This window comes from Plecotus auritus (assembly GCF_963455305.1).
Source record: "Plecotus auritus genome assembly, chromosome: 8".
Classification (NCBI taxonomy): Eukaryota; Metazoa; Chordata; class Mammalia; order Chiroptera; family Vespertilionidae; genus Plecotus; species Plecotus auritus.
In genome coordinates, this window is record NC_137782.1 from 13,675,873 (window position 1) to 13,697,884 (window position 22,012).

The 22,012-nt window shown below is 45.4% G+C and overlaps 1 protein-coding gene and 1 long non-coding RNA gene across 2 annotated transcripts in view; one reads left to right on the forward strand and one right to left on the reverse strand.

Annotated features, from left to right (window-relative positions):
* Window positions 1–10,546, forward strand: part of LOC308256084 — a 32,354-nt gene extending 21,808 nt beyond the window's left edge. The window contains exons 2-3 of the long non-coding RNA XR_013961406.1: window positions 216–343; window positions 10,303–10,546. This is a non-coding gene — a long non-coding RNA (uncharacterized lncRNA). The remainder of the gene's footprint in view (window positions 1–215; window positions 344–10,302) is intronic.
* Window positions 10,547–16,379: 5,833 nt separating this feature from the next.
* LOC308256081 (urea transporter 2-like) overlaps window positions 16,380–22,012 on the reverse strand; it is a 147,656-nt gene continuing 142,023 nt past the window's right edge. The window contains exons 8-11 of the mRNA XM_080684078.1: window positions 20,949–21,096; window positions 19,489–19,623; window positions 17,820–17,869; window positions 16,380–16,921 (exon numbers count right to left, since the gene is read on the reverse strand). Of these exons, the coding sequence (XP_080540204.1) occupies window positions 16,739–16,921; window positions 17,820–17,869; window positions 19,489–19,623; window positions 20,949–21,096 (516 nt within the window). The 3' untranslated portion in view covers window positions 16,380–16,738. The remainder of the gene's footprint in view (window positions 16,922–17,819; window positions 17,870–19,488; window positions 19,624–20,948; window positions 21,097–22,012) is intronic.

Genomic DNA, 22,012 nt, shown 5'->3' on the forward strand with positions numbered 1-22,012 from the left:
GCATTGGAATATGTCTTCCCCATTCCACCAGAGGAAGCCCAGACTTTTGGCATCTTGCAGCTGGAAGCCCCATTCTTTTTATTTTACTGGCTATGAACCCATTTGGGGAAAAATGAACGTCCTCATGTAAACATTTCACAGGAATTAGGAGTCAGGCGATTCAACCGGCCTTTAGTTAATAAGCTCTGATTTAGCTCACCCCTTATATTTTTCAGATGACTTGCCCATGATCCCCGAATCCAGGGTTCTTTCTCCTCTACCACATGGAAAACACGTACGCGTGCAAAGAAAGGAACTCGGATGCTATTGCTCATACAGCATTAAGCCGCCTGAGCCACACAAGGTCTGTGTGCATTTGCCTGTGACTCTTCCCCACTGGATGACCTTGGGCTGTGTGGGTCTCTTTTTTGGTTGTATGTCTCAGAATTTTAGGTGTTTTAGCAGCAACTGCTGGTTGAAATGAGACAAGTGATATCCATGTCATTACTTGAATTGACTTTGGCATGTCCTTGTAATTCTAGAAAACTCTCGCAAAGTGGCTCTAAACGTATTTTTCATTATTACTCGATCATTTACTTTTAAAGATGACCCATGTCGATAAGGTTTTATACATCCTAAAAGAAGTTATGGCCTTTGGAAGTTTCAGTGTTGGTGCTCTGGTTCCCTCTTGTGGTCAAGTGTGAGAATGGCAGGCTGGGCTCTGAACGCCTGGCATTTTCACACTGAACAGGCCGGTCCCAGTCAAGATGCTTTCACGAGTCCTCAGAGTGCTAACCACTAGAAAGAATGCACAGAAAGCACTGTGTGCCCGCTCTTGAAGGAGCAGGGTCTGCAGATACCGCTGTGGCTGGGAAGTTGCACGATGCAGGAGAAACAAGTTAATGTTTGGAAGCTTAGAAGGGAAGAGTGGGAAGCAAAGAGGATTCCTAGACTTTGAGGCCAGTGTGTGTGATATCCTGAAGGACCCGCGGCTTCTGTCTGAAGCTCCCCGCTGCCTGCTGGCTCTTCAGCAATTGCGAACACGCTGCACCTCCCAGGCTCCTTTGCAACAGCTTTCTGCTGGGCCCTCCCCCACCCCAGCCCTGAAACACATCATAGGAGGATGTTTGGAGGGAGAGTATTAACTTTTTGAAACAAGCCATGCTCTCTTCCACACATGCCCAGGGCCCCTGACACACACAAACTCCTGGGCTAGAGGGCCCTTGGGGTATCTTGATGCCCTCTACTCCCTGTGCGGTGTTTTTCCGAAACACCCCAGGCCCGTGTCTCGGGGTTGGCTACTTTAGGTGTGAAGGGATGAGGCTCAGAGGACCTGGGGCAAAAAAGGCACTTCTGGGAAGTGTGTGAGGTTGTAAACAGGACAGTAATCTGGGAATGAGTTTTATCCCGTGCAGTGCCTCTCTCCGGCTGGGTACTCAGGGCAAGTCCGCTCTCCTGTCTGAGGTTTGCGGGCAGAATTAGATTGTTTTCCTGCCCTGGCTCTTCATGAGGCTGCTCCAACCTCCCAGCAGGCTGGGGAGACCCTCCACCTACTCCCCAGCTCCTTCCTGTTTGCCGCAACATGTTCTCAGCTTCTAAAGCCACATTTCTGGCTCCACCCCTGGCTCAGCTCTGGCTGCCACCTGGACCCCGTCTTGGTCTTGGCCTGTGGGAGCCCCTCCCTCCCTGCTGCTCTACCTGTTCCCTGGGCCCTGGCATCTCCACCCCTGCAGTGCTGAGGCCAGTTCATCCCTGCCTCCTGGACCAGTGGTTTGGTACGTGGCAGCAAACAGAATCTCATAGAGAGCTTTTAAAGGTCCTTCAGCCCACCCAGGTGGCTCCCAGCAGAATTAAACTGGAGTTTTCCAGGATGAGATGCAGGTGACTCCAATGTGCAGCCAAGCTTGAGACCTCCTGGCCTTGATCTACAGAACCCGCTGCCTGTTTAGTGTCCCACCCAGGGAGAGAGTGGGCACTGGGACCCATGGCTGTGGTCAGAGGTTGGCTGTGTTAAGGACAGGCCTAACCCTCACGGTTCTCCCCACCCCTCTGTGAGTAGGTCCTGACATCGTCCTCATTTTACAGATGGGTCAATCAAGGCCCAGGAATGAGGGGAGGAAGCGCACACCTTTGCTCCTCCTCCGAATGGATGACCACTCGATGTGGAACACACTCCTGGGCTTAGGGAGCACGGCCTCAGAGCCCTCATCGGCCTTGGGGCTCGTGATGACTGGCTGCTCCCCGCTGCTGCCTAGCCAGGGGCAAAACGAGACAGGTCAGCATCCCACCCTGGCCAGCACCCAGTGAGAGCCAAGCAGAGAGCGTGGGGAAATCACAGGCAGAAGCAGGGAAAGAATGAGCGGTGTGGGTGTGCTCGGAAGCTGCCATTGCATCATGTCTGTGAAACATCCAGCTTCTCTACTTCTCCCATGAAAACTTCCACTCCTTTCCCCACAGGAACCAGACCCCAGACCCCTACCAGTGTCCCAAGACCATGAGCCAGTCTCTCAGTTCCCAACAAGGAATCCTCCATGACTCACTTAAAGGGACCTTGGGCTGACCTGGGGGTGGGCCCTAGCTGACTGCCTATTTCCACCCTTCAGCCAGTGCCCTGGCTGCCATCTGAGGTGGGGAGTCTATCTGGGGTGCCCCTCAGTGCTGGCTATACATCAGAATAATGTGGGTGCTTTAAAAATGCCTGGTCCTGACCCCAGGCCATTGCTCCTTGGTCCTCACCTGCTAAGTGTCAGCTACCCCAGACACACCCTGGGCAGAAAAATATCTTGACTCTGCAGCATCACAGACTCAGCTTGGAGCTTCAAGATACTACCTCCTAGATCCCGAGAAATCAACTTGCCCAGGTCACTGGTTCACCGTGGCACAGCCAGGAACTGCACCCAGGTCTCCTGACATCCACTACTCCATAGAGACTGCAGAAGGCCAGGCTCAGCTTTCATGCCCGGACTCTGTGGTGCCCATATTACTATGAGTTCCCAGAACTGATGTCCTAGTCATAAAAGACAAAAACCAATGGCATCTCTCTTTTCTTTAAAAACAATTCTTATCCTTGTTTGGGATGAGTTGGGAGGTGGCCCCAAGTATGGTCTGACATGGTGCTGGTTCTGGGTCTCAGGGGGTGATACTGGACTGCTGGGCTACAGACCACCCTGGAGGGCAGTGACCCCACAAGATGGACCAGCCAAGAGTTGAGAATGAAAGGTGGAAACAGACGCCATGAAGGAGGTGGGAGATAAAGTAACAAATTTCCTGAGGCTGTGAAAAAACTTAAGGCCAAGGTGATAGCAACTTACTAGTACTGCTCCTTTTGGGACCACACAGCTGGGCCCAGGGACTGTGGCCACACCATGTCCCACCTGGTTGACTAGAGGGCCAGGGGTTGCTCTCCGGGGCCAGCTATGAGGGCGCCGTGGCACATGGTTTGGGAAGCTCTGTCCTTGATGACCTTAGCAGCTGAGTGGCTCCTCGGCATGCCGCCTGGTGTTAGAATTACTGCTCTCTCCACTCTAACAAGCCTTTTAAGTGTCCCAGGGCATGTAGCTTCACACTGGGGCCGTTCAGGACCATTTCAGGGGCATGGTCCCTGCCCTCGAGGATTTCTGCCACCCATGTTTGAATAGGCAAGAGTCCAACGGTGCTTTCTGCCCATTGACTCTGAGAGGGAAAGAACAGTGATGAGCCACAATAATCTGTTTGGAAGCACTTTTTCTGGAGTCCTGCCCAATAGGACTCACACCCCTGCTGACTTCTACGGTACAGAAAGTGCCAGCCGTTCAAGTAGCAGGGGTAAAAGGGACTGAGGGGTAAAAGGAACTGTCAAATACAACGTGGAAGCTCAATGCAATGTCTTTGAGAGGACCAAACAATCTCACAGCATCTATGACATCTTTCAGAGGAAGAAGAAATGAGTAGTTGATCCTACTGAAGGTCAACCTTTTACTCAAACAGGTTCATGCCCATCCACTGTCCACAAGTTGTCTTTCTCAGGTGGATCGCTGCTGTCCTTATATTACCTACAATGTTCCACATATGGAGCATCTGGAACCTACCATAAAGACCCATTTGTCATCCCTTCCCAGCTCCCTGGGTCTGCTATTCCTCCAGCCTACTGTTTGCGAACACACTCATACATCAAAAGGTGATTTCCTTACTATGCCGGCATGACTCTTTTTGAAGTGACACATTTATATGATTTGATTTTTTTCTACATCCAATTCTACGTGGTTATACTTTGGCCACAAGTTGGGCATGTTTCCCTATGTGGAAATTGAGCATTGCAGGGCCAGTATGTGTGTGTGTGTGTGTGTGTGTGTGTGTGTGTGTGTGTGTGTGTGAGAGAGAGAGAGAGAGAGAGAGAGAGAGAGAGAGAGATGGATGCCTGTGGGTGGTAAATGGGATGATATCTTTTTTCTGTGAAGTTGTGTTTTCTGTGAAGTTGACATTTTCAAAGGTCATTCTATAAGCTAGCAGAGGCCTTGGTTGCTAGAACTGGAAAGGTTTTGAGATGATCCATTCCAGCCCTCCCATTTTACAGATGGGGAAACTGAAGCCTAGAGAAGCTGAGTGACTTGCTGGAGTCCACACAGCTATTGTCTCACCTTCCAGTCCAAGGCTTATTTCCCTAGGCCTTCCTTCCTCTGAGGGATTTCTTTTTGGTCTATCAGTTCAACCCTGCTTTTGGGGAATTCAAGAAAACCCCACAAATCTTCCTGTGCATTCCTACCAAATCTGTACTGGGAAGGGGATTGTGAGGGACATGGACAGAGTATAGGTGGAGGTCAGGTCCACAGGAACACTTGGAGGTAAATTATTTGGAAGTCCCAACATTTTAATTGGCCATTTTTTAAGGAGGGTATGAGTCACTGTAATCCTGAGATAAGCAAGACCTCATCCTCAAAGTAAATGCTTTAGGCTCTTTCTCTTCCTCCCAACACAGCTCACTAGTTGGTCAATGGACTTGCCTAGCCTTTGTTTGCTTTTGCTTTGTTTTTGGCTCATGTCATGGAGAAGACATTAATAAGCATAAATGAGTTGGTACCACCTTTGACCTCAAGATACCTTATGATGATTTCATAAATGAGGTTAAAGAGTGCAACAGTCAGAGAAGGCTATCTGTGATTGGGGTAACACCTGATCTTCCTCCAGAATGAGTGTGAACTCTCTTCCCCTTGTTCCCAACCCAGCCCACACTCAGAACTGTCAGTCTCCCTGACTTTGATCTCTTTCATTTCAATCCATTCTCTGCTTCAACTACTGGACCATGTCATTGTAATTCTCTTACTCAATAATCTACATAGCTCCCTTTTGCCAAGAGTATGACACTCACGCACCTCCGTCTGGCGTTCCAGATACTCCACAATATGACTAACTTCATCATCCAGCTCTTCCATTTCCTTCCCCCCACACACCCTGCCTTGGTCCTCTGGCCTTATCGTGGGCCCTGTACATTTCCTTCCTCTTCTTGCCTAATTTATATCGACCCTTCAAGGTCTGGTTTATGCTCTACTTCCTCCATGATGCCATCCTTGACTGACTTGGCCATGTGGATCATTCCATTCTTTGGATTCCCACTGCATTTGCAGAAGACTCTAGACTACATTCTTTGAAGCTAGGACCACAGTGAAGGTTTATATTGATAGTTACCATGCACACAAAAAGTTAATAAATCCTTTCCAATCCAATTAACTACTTGGAATTATCAATCCTTGAGCAAGTGACCTGTGAGTCTGGGCACTGATAGAAGGAAACTGAGGCCCACAGAGAAGTGGCCCCCCTGAGGCCACATGTCAGACAGCAGTGGAGCTAGGTTTTGACCTGGCGTTGATGCTTTACTCCTGTACTGCAGGTGTTTTTTCAGATGGCTGGAGCCTTCCCAAATGATATCAATGGACTTGCAACATTTTTAATTAAAAATGTGAATTATTTCATATCCCAGAAGGAGAAACAAATAAAAAATACCACCCAAAACAAAACACAAAAGCCAACCTGTGTATCATTACATTTGTGACACCCAATGAAAATCCAGGGAAAGTTCTGGGCCATTGTACCCTGGCTTTTTCCCTTGGGGCAACATTTCCATCATCCCTCTCCACACATCCTCTTCTCTACCACCCCTGTTCCCCATTATCTATGGCAAACACAGCTATTTGATCATAAGCACTTTCTTTATCTGTTTCAGTACAGCCTCAGAATTCTTCTCAACACAGACAATCAACCAATTAGTCAGCATTGGCACTTTATAGTAAACTTATTTCCCCCCTCTAACCTTAAGAAAGATGTGGATGCTGCACAAGTTTGAGAGGAGGGGTATGCTGGGGGTTGACAGCAGGCAGAGGCCTGGCTATGGGCACTTCCAAGCCTCACAGGACAGTCTTCACTCAGCAAGTTCACTGAGGCTCATATCCTTTGGTGCCAGTTTTAGAGGAGATCACATACCTGACAAGTTGTCCATTCTCTAATTTGAGAGCTTCAATTTCCTGGAATGTCATTTCTTAAGGCACTGCTATCTGTCTTCCAGAAATATCCACTCTCTGTAGCTACTCAGAGTATGTCTACAGTAACCTAAGATGGCTATGTAAGAGAGAGCCACCAAGAAAACAGGTTGTTAAACTGGGACATTAAGATATTTGTGGATACAGAGATGGTCTTGTTCTATAGGCATGCCTGTGGAAGGCGTCAGGACCTGAGGAGAGCGGCTTAGATGCCTGGACCAGGTGCCATTGCCCTGGAAGCAGCAGGTAACAGCTCCTAGGAGGGAGGTTTTCAAATCCACCCCATTAATACCCCACAGCTCAGCTCAACATGGTGCTTCCCCAGGGACCATCCTGTCAGAGCCATGAGTTACAGAGTTGTGGAAAGGATGACAAATAATACGAGGCTCACCCAGTGGGCAGGTGTAGTGGTAAGGGGATTCAAGGGCTGATGGATTCACTTAGTTCCACCAACAGGTGAGCAAGAAGAGCTCAGGGTTGTGAGTTAGGACAGCTGGACCTGTGTCCAGGCTCTTTTATGATCTGGACAGTTCCCTGGACAAGCTGTGGTTTCCTCATCTATAAAGTGAGGGGTTTGAATTATTATTATTATTATTATTATTATTATTATTATTATTATTATTATTTTTAAAAGAGCTCTTCCAGTTTGAAGCTTCCGGAATCTAAATTCACTTTAGCATTCTTAGTAAAGATTCCTTTCTCAAGACTGGCCTCCCCCCAGGCACCAGAGCCTAACAGAAGAAAGGAACAGAAAAAGATCAGCCTTTCTTTTTTCTCTGCCTCTGAAAAGTCAGATGTCCTGTTGCCTATGGGGTCTCCCTGGTCCATTTCTCTCCCCCAGGACCTCTTACCTGGGCTCCTTTTGATGTCCTGCACAGGCTGGAGGAATCTAGACCACTGAGGTTTGGGAAGAAGCTTCTTTCTGATTGTGCGGCGTCTCTGGTCCTCACCAGGCGTTGGACTTCTCCCTAAACCCAAACCCCTTTAATTCCTGGAGCCCTCCAGCCCATCCTCTTGCTGACTTTCTGTAAATTCTCTTTGCATTTCCTAACCCTATGCCTGGCACATGCCTTCCAGTTGAGGAAGGGTACCATGGAGGACGAGGGAGAGGAAAGACAAAAGCTCTCTCTGGCCTTCCTAACAAAGGATTACTTCCTAAACTCCCCAGGGAATCCCAGCTCCTGCTACCATGGTTCCCTGACCTGGTTTGATCAGGCAGGTTTCCTTTAAAGGGGCAGAACCGGGGACGCTCTAGAAGTAGCTTTCATGTCCTCCTTCAGGCGTTACCATCAGTTACTCCTCTCATTAGAATTCTTGCTCCAGTATTTGCCTTTAAAGCAATCATCTAAGAGTTGTCTCCTCAGGGGGCCAATTTGCTTTCTAACCTCAGTAAACTCTCTCAATTCCCCATACAGCCAGGCCACAGGCTGGGGAACAGTGTGCCATCAGCATCTTGATGGAAATTTCTGTACAGCCCAACACTGAACGCTAACTTTCTGGTTCTGTGGAAAATTTCAGACCTTTCCTCCTTCTGACTTCTACTGACTGGTGTCCTAGGGAGTCACCATGGGACCCTCTCAGAGCAAGAAGGGAATGACCTAACCCCCGCCTCCAGAAAGGACACCGAGCTCTATATATTAGGGAAGCCAGCCCTCCCAAGTCCCATGAGGCTGTGGGATCTAGAAGGCTAGGGTTTGGGGAGCTGGCCCAATCAAAACATGTTTTGTTTGGCTTTGTGGTGTGATAGGTCAAGCATTACCCTCCCCTCCCTTGGGCTTGTGTATCCTTCTCCTCTCCCCCTTCCCCGACTCTGTGACAGGGTGTGAGGTGGCCTACCCAAGCTCAGGAACAGAACCTCACACTGCAGAAATTAGCTACACCTGAGTAGACAAACTCCCCACTGACGTCAAACCCCCCTAACCACTGTGCCAGGTGTTTTGGAACTGCCAAAGAGGGGTCTTGATCTGATCACGGAGGGCCTTCAAAAGAAGGAAAGCAAACAAAGGTGGGGGTGGGGTGGGGGAGAGGAACATGGCAGGCCCCAAAGTCCAGGGACAGGTGGGAGCTGACTGCAGACCTGTTTCCTGCACAGAGGGCCCTCCCTTGGTGTTGCAAGTTCAGGGCCCATGGCTGCCTGCTGACGACACTTTTTCTTATTCCCCCGATTACTGGTCTCTTGGTTCAGCCTTGGATGCCCATCCCTTGCCCTCTTTCACTGGCATCTCCTGAAATTCTTGTGGTTCCCTCACTCCAGCCCCCTAGGCATCTGCATCAGAAGCAACAGGGGGATGTTACCCATGCATAACATGTAACCAGTTTGAAAAGACAGGAAATGTCTGTTCCTGAAGAACTGTCCAGGGAGTTCACACACCACTCCATGAGCCAAATGGAAGTGTAGTGAGTATCACTCACACACATTAGACACAGGGTGGGGCAACCAACTGCCCTCCTAGAAAGCAGAAGACCAAGATGGAATCTTGTTTCTGACAGGTCCTATCAAAGACTGGTGTACAATGGCCCAGAACTTTCCTTGGCCTTTTATTGAGTGTCACAAATGTAATGATACACAGGTGGGCTTTCGGGTTTCGTTTTGGCAACTTTGTTCCTCCTTCTGGGATATGAAATAATTCATAATTAAGAAAAATTAACCAACAACTCCCCAAGATATCTGCCTGTACCTACAGATTATTCCTTTGAGGCTCAGTTAATCAGAATTCACTTCAGAACTAAGTTTCCAATGCTCATGGCTCTCTTCAACTCTACATTTCCACATCTCAGAGGGAGGAGGCTGCATTGACCACCAGAGGCTAAACTTGGAGAAGTCGGATTCTTCCAGAGGAAGAGGCCAGAGTTTATGAGGAATAAATGCAAGCTGAGCTAAATGTTCTCTAAAGAGCTACTTCCTTTACTTCATCTTTTCCAGCAGCCTGTGCAGCCGTAGGAGGGGCTAGGGGCTCCTAATTATTGATTCACATACTTTAAGAGGACTTTTCTGGTAATCTCCTCACTTCCCTCTTTGGGACATTGGAAGGACAGAAGGATTCCCTATGGGTTTGTCTATCTTCTCAGAATGGCAAGAGGCAGGTAAAGGCAGGCAAGTTAAAAATAATCTCACATAAAAAAATGAAGGCCTTGCCCAGCTGGTATGACTCAGTGGTTGAGCGTTGACCTATGAACCAGGAGGTCAGGGTTTGATTCCTGGTCAGGACACATGCCCAGGTTGCGGGCTCGACCCTAGCATTGTTGTGTCTATCTCGCTCTCCCTCTACCTTCCCTTTAGAAATTACTAAAAATATATTTTAAAAAACACACACAAAGGCCTTTAAAATTGCCAAATGAGACTGAGGTTTATTGAGTAGAAATCATAGTCACCCTGAAACTACCAACCCCTAACTGGTTTTATGTTATAGCTGTCCCCAGGCCCTTGCAACCTTATGACGCAAGAAAGCAAAGACTCTTACAGGAAGCACAAAAAAAGAAAGCACATGGGTTTGATGTAGCCATAGATACAGGCCAGGAAGATTGAGTATCTTGATGGGCAGATCTTAGAGGGTTGACCAGAAGAACCACCTGAGAGAGGAGAGAGATAAGGAGGAGAAGGTGAAGGACAAGGCATAGCTGAGTGAAGTTGGTGCCTCACCTTGCATCCACACAAAAGACCATGGTGAGCATTTTGGTAAACTGACCCCATGGCTAGCCAGTTAAGCCCTGGGACAAGCTGTAAAGGCAACAATGGCATATTTTGGGTACATTCCATCTCTATGTTCTTAACTTTTTGCCACCTCAGTAATATCTCCTCCTCATTCCTCTGTAGGAACCCAGGGCCATGGAATCACTGAAACTTGGAGTTGGAAGAGAAAGTCTACAGTGGTTATCTGGTCTACCCCCACCAAAGCAAGCATCCCCAACAGGCCTCTGGTTCCTGGCCTGCACTGCCAGAGCGAGGAACTCAGGGTTTCACAGGACAACTTCCAGTGTTAAAAAGCACCCCTCTCCACTGATTCAAAGTCTGCCTGCTTATCACTCCCTCCTTGTTCCATGTTCCAAAGTAACTTTGAGTAAGTTGACTTATTCTTCCACATGTGTTACCTCATACTGTAGACCCAGTCATATTTTCTTTTCTTGAAACCAAATACAGCACCTTCACTAGCATTCCTGATGAGCCAAGGGGGCTTCAGACCTTAGTCACTCAGCAGATCCTTCCTTGCCAAAGACTTTCTTAAAATGTGCTACCCATTTTTTCCTTTGTACTCTCCCCTCCTTTTTCATTCAACCTATTCTCAGAAATCATTCCTTTAATCTAAGATGCAAATGACTGATCATGCTTATTGTGTTATCTTCCCAGAACTGTTTATATTTTAACAGGTTCAAATATAAAGGATGGCTGGGAATGTTTGGGCACAGGTAATGGCAAGATAGAAGACAAGAGGAGGATAGGCACAGAAAATTTCCGGGACCCTAAAAATCCTCCTTGATATTTTTTCTGAGCAGAATACCAACCCAACAGATAAATTCACTCAAAATAATGAAACTGGTGCTGTTAACTTATGTGGCTCAGGCAATCTTTGGTGTGATCTACATCTTCACCTCAGGTGAGACTACTCACCTGGCCAGGCAAATCCTCATAAAATGAATTCCTTGAAGGCAGGAACTGGTCTGAGTCTTTCCTGGTTTGTTGTCAAGTGGGGGCCTGAGTAACATATTAATAGTTCCTCATACAATGTCACCTGGGTGAATGAGTGAATGAGGTCAGGCCACAAGTCAGAGTTTCTAGGGCCTGGTCTCATGCAAGTTGGCAAGTGTTCTTGAGTTACCAATACAGGGGCCCATTAGTCAGGGAATAAGGGGAATGGCAAACATTTGGGGCCACGAGTTACCAGAAGCTGTATCTAATTTACAGAGCAAGAGGAGATAGACAACAACAAAAGAATAATAGAAACACATGTGGAGATTCAATTGTGACTCCCATCCCAAACATACTGTGAAATGAAAAACATGATTTTTGAACTAAAATATTCAACTTATTTGTTGAATTGAAGAAAAGACAGGCTACTGTTGGGATCTGAGTCAGTGGTCTAGAAGATCAGGTGGAAGAAATATCTCAAAGCAGAGTAAAAATACAAATGGTAAACATTGCGAAGGAGATGAGCAACTTGGAGCAGAGTCCAAGGAGAACTGAAAAATGGATAATAAGCATTCCAGAAATAGAAAAGGGAAGAGAGGGAGGAAAAGCACTAACCAGACAAACGTTAGCTGAAGCTTTCTTGAGTTTGCAGCGTGAAAAGCAGTATTGATGGAAAAAGACTTAGGCTTAACTTCATAAAACCCCTGAACTCCAAAGATAAGGAGAAAATCTTACAACCTTCTAGAAAGAAAGAACAGGTTGTTTATAAAATGAAAGGATGATATTGACATTAGATTTCATATTTGTAACACTTGGCAGCCAGAAAATGAAGACACAACACCTCCAGACAACTGAGGGGAAAGGCTTAGCCCAGACACCCCACCCCCAGCTGAAATGCCATTCACTTAGCAGGAGAAAGAAACTGTGGACATGCAAACAGTCAGAGAACGTGACACTTGTATTCTGTCATATATTATTTGAAGAAAATAAAAAAAGAAGGACTCCTAGACAGGTAATTAATGAATAAGAACCAAGATTACAAAACAGGGGAAGGTGATGAGTAGAGAAAACAGTGATAAAAGGTAACATGCCCAATATAAATAGTAAACTGCAAAGGGACAATGATACAATTCTTTTTTTTTTAAAGATAAATATTGCAAGGGGAAAAATAAAAAATGATCCCAGCAAAATCTAGAGGTGGAAAATATTGGAGAAGTAAGTGTGTTAGGGATGGGGACCTTGGGGAGGAGTGAAAGTAGTATAAAGGTTTTCATTCCACAGGGTGAGCAAGGAGCATTGGCAAAATGGGGTAGCTTGTGTGGGTAAACTATTTGGTGTCTTGCTTTTATATAACAACAGAGAAATATAGTTTTGCTTATGAGTATTGGGAAAGAAGCAGTGACCACTAGTGGAATGGAAGAAATATAGCAGAGCTTCCAAATAAACAAAGGAAAGAAAGAAAAAGATAGTAAGTAACATAATTGAATGTGCAAAAGGAGAAAAGTTAGGAAAACAGAAGCAGTAACAAAAAGTAAATAGTAAAAACAAAGTGGAATAAATAAAAGAAGCATATTGATTGTTACAATAAATATGAAGGGGTTGAATTATCCTCCTAAATTACAGAAACACTTAGATTAGGTTAAATACAAAACATTGCTCTATGTTATTTTTTAAGATGTATAGTTAAAAGAGAATGATAATGGTTAAAACAAAGGTATAAGAAAATATCAGAAAGTAGGTGTAGCAACATTAATAAGCTGATATGAGGTTAAAAGCACTAATGAGCATAAAAATGAGCAGTTGTAATAGTAAAAGATAAAAATCTATGAAGAATAAATGATAGTCAATAGGCATCAAAAAACATAGCTGCTACATATATGAGGCAAAGGTTTTACAAATACAAAAGAGTTTAGTAAGCTATACAATTATACCGTAGTTGAATTTTAATAAACCCATTTCATAATTAAGATCCCATGGACAAAAAATAAATAAGCACATAGAATAATTGAATGATGCAATTAATAAATCAATTTAATATGTCTTTCTTTCAAATAAAAATTTGCATTTTATGTGTCCAAAATCAATCAAGTAATTGGCTACAAAGAAAAATTCATAAAATTTTAAAATAGTGATTTTACAGGCCATGTTCTCTGTCTTTAATCCAATAAAACTAGTTATAGAAAGTTTAAAAGTATCAAAAAGATCCTAATTACTGGAAATTAAGAAACACATTCTTAAATAATCCTTGGATCAAAGGGAAATCAAAACTAAAATTACAAACTATTTAAAAACTGATAAAAGTAGAATATTTTATTTCAAAACCTACAGTACATGGCTAAAGGTGCACTCAGGGGAAAATCAATAGCCTTAAATGCCTTTGTCATTAAAGGAAAAAAATCTAAAATGAAGAAACTTTACATCAATTTTAAAACATTTGAAAAAAAAGAACATTTAAACAAAACACCAGAAAACAGAAAAAAATCAATAAACTAAAGAACAAAACACAACAAGTAGAAATAACAAATTAATTCCAAACTGCTTCCTTGTCAAAGCCAATAAAATGGGTGAATCTCTCACAAACCTGATTAAGGAAAAGAGAGAGCAAAATCACATAAGATTAGAAATTACAAAGGAGACAAAGCCACAGATACACAAGAGATTGAATTATTGTGAAAACATTATGAGTAACTCTATGGTGTCAAAAATTTAAAACTAAAGAAAATAGATTATTTCCCAGCAAACAAACTCTCAAGTTTGACCAAGAAGAAGTAGAAAACTTGACTATGTCAATTATCATAAAAGTGATTGGAAAGATGATTCGAGATCAAACGATTTACAAATACAGCAGGACAATGCTGTTCCACGATGACACTAGAACTCTACCACGTAGCAGAGAAGATGAAAATGGGAGGGGGAGATGGTGAGGCCAGAGAGAGAGGAGATGATAGTATTTGGGGAAAGGACAGGGGGAAGGGGTGTACGTGATAGAAAAAGAGATTTTAAGACAGTGTTTCCTTTAAAGTCCCCTTCTCCCCAGTCCCACACTTATATTCCTTCTCTCTCTAATGACTGCTTATTAATGTTCAGCCACAAATACTTATGTTCAGTTTTCCAAAAGCTTCTGCTGGTATTTGGGGTGATAGTAGACAATATCAGTGGCCTGCCCCCTTGCAACCTCATGCTGGTGGTGAGAATCTATAAGTTTAGGGCTCCTGCCTCTACTCATTCAAGGCGTCAGTGAGATGGGGAAATGCTGGTGAAGGTGGGGCAGGGTCATTCCAGGGATCTCTCCTGTCCCATGAGACTATTTGGGCTACTTCAGAGGACGTCTGGGCATCTGTCCGTGGCCTGTAGACAGTGTGACCTGCACGGGGCAGACTTCTCAGAGGCCTGGGGATTTTTACTTCTGCTCAAACTAACAGATAATTTGTTTTTCTATTTCTACATAAATATCTTGCCATTTTGGTCACAGTGTATTATAGACTTTCTGGGGCCCTGTGGTTTTTCCTGACTTGCTGGGCATATTTTTTCCATTTTTTCTGACTAACTTAGCTTTTATCCATTTGTCTTCAAATGAGTTTGGCATCTTGTAATATAGTTAAACTCTTCATTCCTGGGAGCGGGGGGAAGAGTTGGGGGTTGATAAAGTGGAAATTTGGGAGGAAAAAAACCCCACAAAACCTAGATCCCTGTGATCAAAGTGGTACCTCATAAAGGACAAACTATGAAGTGGGGAGGGAAGAGAAGAGAGGGGAGGAGATAAAGTTACTCAAGTGAGCTGAAAGAATTTTCATATCCAACTAGTTTTCCTCTCCTAGAAATCCAATAAAAGATGGTTCAGTTCTTGGGCGGAGCTTCTCAAGGGCTTAATGGAGAGAAGAGGCGATTTCCTAGGGCAATTAGCGGGGTATCTCTGATTCTGTTATCTCTTGTTAGAATACCTTGGGGTCTCCCTTCCATTTTGGGTAATTGTGCCCTGGCTGGAAGCCTGGCTGGGAACTGAAGCCCCCGAGCTTCCTATAGAAGCATCTGCATCACAAGATGAGGGACTACAGGGCCTTCACACTCCCTTCCAACCCTGAGCTTCTATGAGCCTCCCTGCTCTTGCTGCTGGAAGCTCCTGGGCTTCTGAAGGGTCATGGTTTTTTCTTCCTTGCACAGTGGGGAGCCTGCTGGCAGAGGGGGAAGTGGAGGACGGTGAACCTTAGGAGTGGTTCCCAGACATCTGTGTGCAAGGAGGGACAGTTAAACCTGTACCCGTTGGTACACATCACTGGGTCTCATTCTCTGAGGGCCTCAGGGTGCATCTTCCTGAGTCTGGTCATACTAATCTCACGTTCTATGGCCCATCTCCCACCACTTTTATCCCCTCCACTTCCCAAGAATTTTCACACTATCACCCAGCAGGTACATGTCTGTGATATAGAACCTGGTGGTGTCCTTTTGGCCTGCTGATTGCCCATCCATGCCTGACCATTGTTATGTTGGCTATGTGTAGCAGGCACTGACATACTACTGTTTGGAGGCCACATCTAGCTTGCTGTCTGTTTGATAAAGTCTTATTTGAACTCAACCACACCCATTCATTTATATACCATCCCAGGCTACTTTTCACTACAATGATACAGTTGAGTATTTGCAAAAGAGACTATGGCCTCCAGAGCCAAAAATATTTACTATTTGACCCCAGGAAAAGTTTGTCAACTCCTGATCTATATACAACTAAAGACTAAATGCAAGCTAGTTACTGTATTAATTGGGGAGCCAAATTATAAAATTCATAAATAATAGTTTATCTAAAGTCAAGGTTAACCATTGAAATATCAGATCTTAAAGAGCCTCCAATACCCATAAGCAAATAAAAAAAATGGAATAAACTTTCCCAGCTATTCACAAATGAGCTCAGGTATTTTTCTCAACTGAAATTTCTGCCCGAAGTTGCTGGTTTGAGTTACACCGAGAAATGCTTATCCTTCATAAAAAAGTCACATGTAGGATTCTAATTAATTAATTCCTTCCTATGGAATATCACCTTGCCCTTTACTCTAACCACTAAATGTTTGAGACTCCATGTTTAGACACTTCCAGTGCCCTCATTGTCCCTATTTCGATTTTAAAATGTTATCAGTGTAAGGTTTTATGTAAAGCTGTATGTGCCCATCAGCCACTAGCTCTGTGTACAATGGTGCCTTCAATTCTTTGCATGTGTCCCCTGAATTTTCATTCACTCTGTGTCTGCCTAGGAACCACTCATTAAGATCAATTTTACAGCATCTATTATTTAGTTAAACATGCCAACAAGATTATCTCTTAATCACATTCCCCAAATACTAAATACAAACAAATAATGTTGTTGTTTTAAGTCGATGACTTTGAAAACACATGCCTTGCTTCTAACTCTAGTAAGCTTGTTACCAACTTCCTCTAATGTCACATGATGGATAGCTGTGGCAATTTGGTCAGAGAGAGAAAACCAGCATCAGGAAAGAGAATTATTGTTGTGTTTGGTTCCGCACAGGTGCAAGGAGAGGCAAAGGAAGCAGGTGCTATAGCTGATTGACCCAGAATCAAGACCACAGGGAGCAGAACAAGGTTCAGGCAAAGAGCATTTCTGCCTGGAACTTGGCTAGTCACCGCTGGGGGACTTCTCTTCTTCAGTGCTTTTCAAGGTCAGATAATAGATGCGGTTGGCCTCTGGGTAGGTGACCTTGCTGAGGGGCAGCTTGTAGATGGCAGGGTTGTTGGTTGTCAGGAGCATGAAGATGAGGGTGGAGAGGCAGAAGGCCCAGGTGCCTGGTGGTACACCAACCTGGAAGCAAAAGCACTGGTGTCTGAAAATGTTCCTAGATCCTGGGGCAGAAGGATGTGGTAGGGGTTGAGATTGGGACACCTTCCCTAGTGACAGCATTGGTTTCTGGAGTCATAAGGACAGAAGAGTTGGTCTATGAATTTGAGGTGTTGTCACCTTTGGACACAACCAGAATCTTTTAATGATGGAGCTGAAAACTGGCCTAGAAATGATGGCCTCCAACATCCAGCCAAACACAAGTACTATCTGTGCATCCTTTTTCTCCACTGTTGGTTGCATCACACACACACACACACACACACACACACACACACACACACACACACACCATGCACACTTCAGAGGCAACTGTACTCAGTTGCCAGTGCTTCTCAGGACAAACCCTAGATCAGTGGTTCTCAATCTTTCTAATGCCGCGACCCTTTAATACAGTTCCTCATGTTGTGGTGACCCCCAACCATAAAATTATTTTCGTTGCTACTTCATAACTGTAATTTTGCTACTGTTAACAAACTGTAATGTAAATATCTGTGTTTTCTGATGGTCTTAGGCTCTACAGCAGCGGTTCTCAACCTGTGGGTCGCAACAGGTTGCAGGGTCTCCTAAGACTATTGGAAAACACAGATATTTACATTACGATTCATAACAGTAGCAAAATTACAGTTATGAAGTAGCAACGAAAATAATTTTATGGTTGGTGGTCACCACAGCATGAGGAACTGTATTAAAGGGTCGCGGCATTAGAAAGGTTGAGAACCACTGCCCTAGATAAACCTTGACAAAGGCATTGTGCAGAGTATTGGCTACTATAACTCACTCAGGATTCTTCCTCAAGACTCCAAACATCCTGAAGCACTGGCTAGGGAAAGGCACAGTGTTCTGGAGAGTCCGAACTTACCACTGCCATTATGTTGGAGAGGGCTGCTCCCATGTATGCACAGAACAGAGCTGCAGAGGAACAAGGATCATCTAGTCAGCTCCCAGGGCCCACCCCTAACCCTCTCCAAGAGCAGGGATCTCAGCCTGTCTCCAGCAGCCTAGTGTCTACACCACATCTTGACATATGGCCCATCTCCCACCAGACTGTGCATTATCTGAGGGCAGAGGGTAAGGCTTACATATCCTTTTATCCCCTCCCATTTCCATGGTGGCCTTGCATAGAGTCAGAGGTCACTAAACATCTTTTGCTTGTCCACACTGACTTTGAGATGGTCGAGCACAGGCCTGAATGATTACTTGTCTGTGGGGCGAGTGGTCAGACTATATGAGCTCCAGATAAGGCCCCTCCTGTCCAAGATTCTGAGCAACTATGATGCCATTGGATCCTCACCAAGTCCCATCAGAGTTGGACCTTATTGGGTCTCTGAGCTCATCCCTAGGAGCCAGGCATCTGGGTTCAACCACAGGATGTGGGCCCCCAGGATAGTTAAGGGAGATCTGCCATACCCCTGGTGCCTCTAGACAAGCTCCTTCTTCCCCTACCCCTTTGATCTCTCTGTTTCTCTGTCCAGAACACCTTCTCCCCTCTCTGCCTGTCCAGATCCCACCCTGAAAGTGTTGAGATGAACCTCAGCCTCCCTCTGAAGCCTCCCCAGAAGGTTCTAGCCACAGGAACCTGCTACTTTTTTGAATGCCAAAGGCAGTTCCAATGTGACCTTCAAAATACCTGGTGCTTTTGACTTAACAAATATTTACTGAGATCACTGTCTCTATGCCCATCCTTGTGCTATGCTGAGGGGAATACAAGGGACATGGAAGTCATTTAGCATTTCCACACTGAAGTGGGAGAAAACAAAAGAAAAACTCCCCTGGATGCTATTCTGCTCTGTCTCTAGTTTTGCTTATTAAAAGCCTGCTGTTTCCAGAGAATGTAAGCAAACCAGGGCAGAAAGGCTGATGGAAAGATGGGACTGGGGTTTGAATCCTGCTTCTGCCATTAATAGATGAGTTCTAGGTTCATTAATCCCTCTGAGTCTCATTTCTTCATCTGTAAAATGGGTTCACAATCTATGCCTGGTAGTGATCTTGGGAGGATTAAGAGGGTTCATATGTTTATATGGCACAGAGTATGGTGCTGGGTGCAGATATAATGATTGTGCTCAGTTTCTCCTTGGACACAGCATTCTGTCTTTACTCTTACACATTCAAGCTTCCATAGAGCTATATTACATTTTTCTTAGGTCTTGATGCTCCCAAGTACACCATCTCATTAGATCTTCCCAACAATCTTTTTAGACATCACAACCTTAGTAACTGTGCAATGGCTCCTCTTTTGCTAGACCATGTCCTCATGAAACTACTGTGTCTTCCATGCCTTGCCTGGGGCCTGGCACTTAGTGGTGCCCTGCAAATCACTGTTGAATGAAGAGTTATTGAGAGTAGGAATGCACTATGTGATGGAGGAGGCATCTCAAGTCGCCCAGCTGTGAAAGACCAAAGCCACTGGTCCTTCTATCACTGCTGCTCACTTCTGATTAGTGGTCACCATGGGTTTCATCACCAAAGGTGGGTTTGGGGGAGGGAGGAATAGTAGAGTGACTTGGTTGTCAGCTTTCCCAAATACTCACCGCAGACAAGGGCCAGGAGGTGGGTCTGCCAGGTGAGGGCGTAGAACATGCCCCCGATGGCGATGCAGGCAAGGACACAGTTGTAACTCCAGAGGCCCATGTAGATCATCTCGAAGGGCGTGGCCACTGTCAGGGCTGTGGGACAAGGTGTGGTGTTTCTGGCTGGTTCTGGGTCACAGCACAAAGGCATCTTGTGGCTGGTGCTGGGACCCAGGGTGGCCTCATTCCAGCCGTTCCCCCTGATGCCCGATATAGCTACCCATCAAAGGAGCCTCAACAGATTGTGTCTGGTCTCTGGAAACCAGCAATGGGAAGAGAGCAGTAGTTTCCAAGCTGTTTTTCAAAGATTTCACACAGATATATGGCTACTTCCAGGGTTGCGGGGGAGGGCAAGGCCATAGGACTCTAGCTCTCTCTTTGGCCAAAGAAGCTACATTTTTAGCAAGAAAGATTTCAATTGAAAACATTCTGCTTCAAATAGTTGAGAAAAATCATGAATGTGCACATAGACATATGGAGATGGAGAAGTGATACAGCAAAATGGGTGAGATGTGAACAATCGGTGAATCTGGGTAAAGGATTATGGGTGTCTCTTGTGCTACTTTTATTTTTGATAAGTTTGAATTTTTTTCCAGATAACATTTAAAAAATTTCTGCTTCTAAGACATTTTTGCAAAATATTGGAATGAGTCAATAGATTCCTATTCCCAATGCCCCGAACTCTAATTTCTGACTCTGTTGTCCACATACACATATATACTGAGTGGCCAGATTATCATGATCTCTGAAAACATAATAATCTGGCCACTCAGTATGTGTGTGTGTGTGTGTGTGTGTGTGTGTGTGTGTGTGTGTGTATATATATGTATTTTAGAGGCCCGGTGCATGAATTCGTGCATGGGTGGGGTCCGGCCAGCCTGGCCAGGGAGAGGGGACATGGGCGGTTGGCCAGCCTGCCTGCTGGTCGACCTCCTGGTTGAGGGGACAATTTGCATATTAGCCTTTTATTATATAGGATATACACTGAGTGGCCAGATTATTATGTGGTCAGAGATCATAATAATCTGGCCACCCAGTGTATAGGTGTGTGTACACACATACATATATGTAGACATATTAAATTACATTTTCAAGTGGCAATACATTTTTGAGAATAATTTTCCTTTTAGCTTACTCAAAATTTCAAAGTGTTGGCTAACTTATGCCCCTGCCTATCATCTTCTGCTTCTACCCCTTAGCTCCTAGGGGCTCAGTCTGCAAGCTTACTGGTCTTCATTCCCCTTGTATCTCTTCATGTGTCCTGCTACTGCAATCTGCTCCCTTTGGAGAGTCAAGAAATGGAGAAGTAACCCGATAGTGTTTACAAACTCCAGTGAAGATAGCAAGTCTAGAATATTTGTTATGTGTGTGAGAGAATGACCGTGGGAAAATGATCCCTGCAGAGAGGGGTGCTGTCTTACCTGCTAGCATCCCTACGATGGAGCCAATGGCTGCATGCAGGCAGATGAGTGGTGAGCAGATGAACAGAGCCACCAGGAACACACCACCTGTCCAGGGATTGTCGCAGCCGTACACCTGGCCGACCCCGACAGGGATGGCTTGTAGCAGCTGCAAAGTAAATAGAATCCAGGTTGCTGGAGTGTGGGTTGCTCATGCAAAGACCAGACTAGGGGCCAGGACTGAGCCATTCCGGGGGGTGGGTGGGTAATGGGGCTGAACGGGAGTATGGCTGTACCCTCCAGTGTGTGAGAGAAGATGGGAGGGTGTGACCTGGAACAAATAGCTCCTCACTCCACCACCTTGCAGGCATCTGAGCATTGCTCATGCAAAGCCAAGCAGGGGCTGGGCAGGGTGTTTCTGAGGTACACATGGCTTCTACTTTTAGAGAACCTCCTCTCTAGACTACCATTGGGGATTTCAGTGAACTACGGGAAATCCTAGAAATACTCCAGGAATATTGGGACCATTCAAGGCCATTTTGATGGATGATTGGTCCAAAGGTCACTCAGCACATTGGTGGCCAAGCCCAAGCTACAATCTCTGAACTTGACCCCTAGTCTCTTGGTGGCTGCTGCACATTCAGTGTTAGCCTGGGGACTAGAAGGCCCTGGGAAGGAGGAGCACTCAGCATTGAAGAAAGTAATGTGAAGAACATCTGGAGAACAGCAGAAAGCCCAACCGTCCCTGAGCTGAGCGTCATTTGGTGATGTTGGAATTGAAGATGATTAACTGGCAGTGACGTCAGACGGTCTTTTTCCACTCAAGCTGAATCACCCACGTTCTGGCTGTCCTTTGAGGGTGAAAAGGAAGGGAAGGAGATCGGCAGGGTAGGGAGAGCCCTGGCCTGGGGCTCGAGGGCTCCAGCTTTCAGGGGGGCTCTGTACAAGGTTGTGTGACCATGGGCATGTGACCTCCTCGTTCTAGGCTCTGGTGTCCTCCTCTCTAATGAAGAGGCTGGCCTAGCAGATGATATTCCAGCTTTAAAATCCTGCAAACTCTTTTTTCCACTACCAGGTCATATGAC